A 4,808-nucleotide genomic window follows, 5' to 3' on the forward strand; every position below is an offset into this window, starting at 1 on the left:
GCTTCGACTATCAAGGCACCCCGGAAATAGCAGGTCACAAGAGAGTGACAAACATACAAAAGAAGTAGAGGAAAATGACAATAGTTAGGATCAGGAAAGAAAAAGCAGCAGTTCCCTGTTGTAAATCAGGTACAGTTATGAGCGAGACATGAGTCAGCCTATTTACAATTCTACTATGCTTGAACGAGAAATGTCCCCTCTTTGGGAATGGCTTAAAGACACTGTAGTCAGTGACTCTGCCCCGGGGGGGGGGGTACTGAGCAGATAGAACTTTGGAATTCTGAGAAAGCGCAGAGTCAATAATACTGTCATCACATATAGAGGAGTCTGCTTAAACCAAACACTATTAATCTGAAAAGAGCGTTAAACCGAAAGAAGACGAAGTCTCCGATTTTTTCCCCTTCTATTTGAGTGACCTCTTTAAATGGAAAAAAAAAACCCGGCTAAATTGTAGAGAGTCTGGCATTCCCACAGATTTTGGTTTAAGCGGGCTACAGTGTACCAGGGGAAGACCAAAGAAAACAGAATGAACAGGAAAATGTACAACAAAGAAATAATAATATCAATGCATGTAAAATAATATCACTGTGAGTATATTTATCAATATTTCGTTGTAATCTTTAATAGACTACACTGACATTTTTTATCGCTTTAGAAATCTTCTGTGCAGACAAAGCAGGTGCACATAGAATCCTTTATACAGTGGAACCTTGATTCAATAAAGTCGCCGGGCCTGGCCTTCAATTTCGTTTTGAATCCGAGTGTTCGCTATAGCAAACAGGAGGTTTTGTGTAGATAATTACAAGCATCAAGCAAGTAATATATAAAGGCAATGGATTGGACTTTCTCAATCAAAAGTAGTTTGGTTTAAAAAAAAGAGGTATTTTCGTTTCCTTGATACCAAAGAATTGCTGGAAAATTCTAGGGAAATACACTGAAGTCTACCAAGCACACACTGTGCAAAAGGGTCGATTTGTTCAATTGTACAGTTTGTCAAACAAGTTATGTTGCTGTGTAAAGCCTAGAATAAGGAAATAAATATTGATATTGATTTAATAGTCCAGCGCGCAATTACTTAGTAGATCGATGTCAAGATTAGCTTATCATTGTAATATTGATAAGTAGCCGGGGAAAAAATTGTTTGTATCTCTACTGACATTCCACGCCTGGACCGTTCGTACCCTCTCCTCCCATACCCTCCCCCAGACACACACACACACACATGCACACACACACACACACAGTCCGACCCGACGCATGCTAAGACATGAGTGCGTGATAACAACGCGTGTGTTGGTATAAAAGGAGACTGCTGATTGGTCGTAAAGGGCAGTTCACCCAGCGAATGTCTTCGTTGAATCTGAGTTTTCTCATTTATGTGCTCATTGAATTCGAGTTATTTTTATTGATTTTTATGAACAAAAAAATTGTGGAATCCAACTCCTTTCGTTGAATCCAAGTTCCTTGAAACCGAGTTCCACTGTACTTTATATTCAGTGAAAGACTTCAGGTAATTAAAGACGTTTATATCAGATTAAAATCAACAATAATTTTTACAATAGGTAATTAATGATTAATTATAACATACAACAGGAAATTAAGGATAACTTTTAAACCAGGGAATTAATGAATGATTATTTTTACATTAAATAAAATAAATGATAAAACATGTACATTGGGGAAATTAATGATAACTTTTGCATCAAATAATCAATGACAATCTTCACATCCTCACACAACTGCAACATGCCCATTGGAGTCAACCTGTCCCCGTGGTTTTATGCACCCGGCATAATTTAGCAAAATTTGATCCCGTTTTTGCATAATTTCTTATTATTTTCCTTTATCATTCTTTGTTAAATTTAACAGAATCGCATAATTTCACAATTTTGGGCTCAGTTTGCATAATTTCATAATTTTTCTTGCATAAAACGACGGGGACAGGTCAACAGAAACACATATAATAATTATGTGTCACGACGCGGTGGAATCAGGTGCTCGACAATTTCTGAGCATGTCGGTTGAGTTATGGGTATCAATTTAAAGCTTGTTTGTTTGTCCTGCTTATGATGAAAACTATTCCGGCTGATCCCTCTTGAACAAAAGTTGAGATATTTGCAATTGAAGGAGGAGGGGGTAGCTTAATTTCAGAGATAAAATTATCGAGAAAATGGCTGCCAAAATTCGGTGATTTACATACTTTGAGAGTCTTTGAAACTGAAAATTTACTTTTCTTGTACCTGCAATCAACATTTTATTTTTCTGTAAAAATCCGCACATAAATATGTTTTTAATGACCATAAAAGGTGTTGAGCCAAAAAAAAAAAATCCGAAAAAATTATCAGACCGGCAAAAAAATAAGTTGTTTTCTTCAATTTCAGGATTTTGACGAGCGCCTGATTTCACCATGATGCCTCGCATATATTTGTATAAATTACATTAGTCACATAGTGCTGTGGAAGACCAAAAGAGCTGGTTGGACCAAAATAACATGTTGAAAGAAAAGAAGTAGAACCTACCAGTGGAACACTAATAGGTCTACTTCTTTGGAACACTAAAATTATCAGCTGGGGCGCTCTGTTAGCTCAGTGGGTATCATGCTGAACTACAGAGCGAATGGTCCTGGTTCAAATCCCAGTGTGGGCGTTTTTGAGCATGGGTCGTTTTGTGGAGTTATTCAAAGCTCCCAACCCCTTTGGCTTGGTCAACGGTTTTCAGTAAAAATCCACAAGGAATGTATATAATTTAAATGGAAGTAAAATGTCTTCAAGCCAGAAAAAAAAGATAATAATAGTATTAATAGCCCAACGTGTAGAAAAATGTCAATTTCTTCAATTCCATTATTTTGACAAGCACGTGGTTCCACCACATCGTGACACATTTCATATTGTTGACTTAAACTTAAACAAGATTACTGAACCCTCTCTGCACATCCACACTTCTGTGGTACAGCTCGTAGTCAAGACGATCGGCGCACTTGGACATCCTTGCTTTCAAGACGAGAAGTTGACAATCTGGCGGGCTTTTTCCCCTGGGGTCTCTTGATTCTCCAGATTTTTCCTCCTGTTCTCCCTTTGACATTATTTGTTCTGATCTTTCCATCACCTTTGCACGCAACATTTGTCCGCGAACTCCCACCTCTCCATTTTCCACAGTTCGTCCAACTTCTCCATTTGAAGTATCTCCGGAATCTTCCATCTTATTCACTTTTGAAGCTTCTCCAGAATTTTTCATCTCTTCCCTTTTCAAAATTTTTGAATTTTCTCTAGAATCTTCCATCTCTACCACTTTTGGAGTTTCTCCGGAATCCCCAATACCATCCCCTTTTGACATTTCCCCAGACTCCGCTATCTCCTCCACTTTTGAAGCTTTCCCAGAATCCCCCTTCTCAATGTTTGAATTTTGTCCTAAATCTCCCTTCTTCTGAACTTTTGAAGATTTTCCCGAACCACCCTCTTCAACTTTTGAAGTTTTCCCTGAACCCCCCTCCTCAAATTTTGAATGTTTTTCAGCATCCCCCAGCACGTTCATTTTTGAAGTCTCTCCTGACCCCACCTCCTCACCCGCTTCTGAAGTTTGCACAGATTCTTCCATCTTTTCAAATTGTGAACTGTCTTCAGAGACTCTTTTCTCTCCGACTTTAGCACATGGTCCAGACTTCCGGAACACTTCGGGCACACACAACTCCAACTCTCCGATGAGCATCACCTTGGAGCCCGGGCGGAAATCAGCAGCGTCCACTAGCCAAGTGTTGACCCTCAGATTTCCACGAGGAGCCTGCACTTTTGACCTCTTTGGTTCCACCAGCATCGCTGTCGCAGTTTCCGGGTTGAACGAGGCCACTCTGGGAAAATAAAGTGGAGAAAAAGACGTAAAAAAACAATCTTCAGATTGACAGTTTAATGTAAAGGTCAGCCATACACCATTTTGAAAAAAGACATATATGACGAAGTCCTACACTGAACAGTCGAGATAGTCTACCACATAATATATACATGACCCTCTGGGATGCTATATTCACAGGGTCTAATTTGAGGATTTTAAACTAAATAAGGTCAATCAGGAGCAAGATCTATTCTGAGTTTTACTCAGTCACTTCCTTCCTACATTTCTCCATGCTTCACCCTTCCTGGCTCAGCCAACCTGGGGAGCATAGAAGACATCATCTTAGCCCTAAGAGTTAAGATACTTAATAAATTTAATGATTTTTAATCAAATAACTTACAAGGGAATCAACTCAATTCCTTCGTGTGAACATTAAAAAACATGTGTCATGATACGCTGGATGATAGACATTGATCGGATAGCATGAGAGCAAACCACACCAAAGTGCCCTCCAATCACCCATTTAAGCTTTTTATTTTTAGCATGGACACAAAGAACAGACATGGGGACCACAATTGGCCATTGGATGACAATTCTGATCAATTCTACCCACTTTCCTCTTGAAATATATAATAGACCTACAGAAAATCAATTTTAAGATACGGCAGTGTCAAAAAAAAAAGCAGCATATAATTAAAGACAAAAATTGACATTGTGAGCGGGTGAGTAAGAAGGTTATGGAATGCAAATCATTTTAATTAAATTTTCAATAGTTATCTAGGCCTGTTTAGAGAATACTGAAGACCTGAGAAAGAAAAGGCAAGAAAAGCTCACAGGTGCAAATGCAAACTCTCACACTTTATTCACGATACATTACATATTTGAATAATGATTATTTACAGAACTAATCATATAATAATAATAAAAAGCATAAAATTTGTATAGTGCATATCTCCACTCAACAGCAGGCTCTATGCGCTTTA

At 38.3% G+C, this 4,808-nt stretch overlaps 1 protein-coding gene across 1 annotated transcript in view; it reads right to left on the reverse strand.

The window, feature by feature from the left end:
• Positions 1-2,375: 2,375 nt before the first annotated feature.
• Positions 2,376-4,808, reverse strand: part of LOC101860368 — a 4,698-nt gene continuing 2,265 nt past the window's right edge. The window contains exon 2 of the mRNA XM_005109216.3: positions 2,376-3,844. Within this exon, the coding sequence (XP_005109273.1) occupies positions 2,902-3,844 (943 nt within the window). The 3' untranslated portion in view covers positions 2,376-2,901. The remainder of the gene's footprint in view (positions 3,845-4,808) is intronic.

The sequence above is a fragment of the Aplysia californica genome, unplaced genomic scaffold (genome assembly GCF_000002075.1).
Source record: "Aplysia californica isolate F4 #8 unplaced genomic scaffold, AplCal3.0 scaffold00756, whole genome shotgun sequence".
Lineage (NCBI taxonomy): Eukaryota > Metazoa > Mollusca > Gastropoda > Aplysiida > Aplysiidae > Aplysia > Aplysia californica.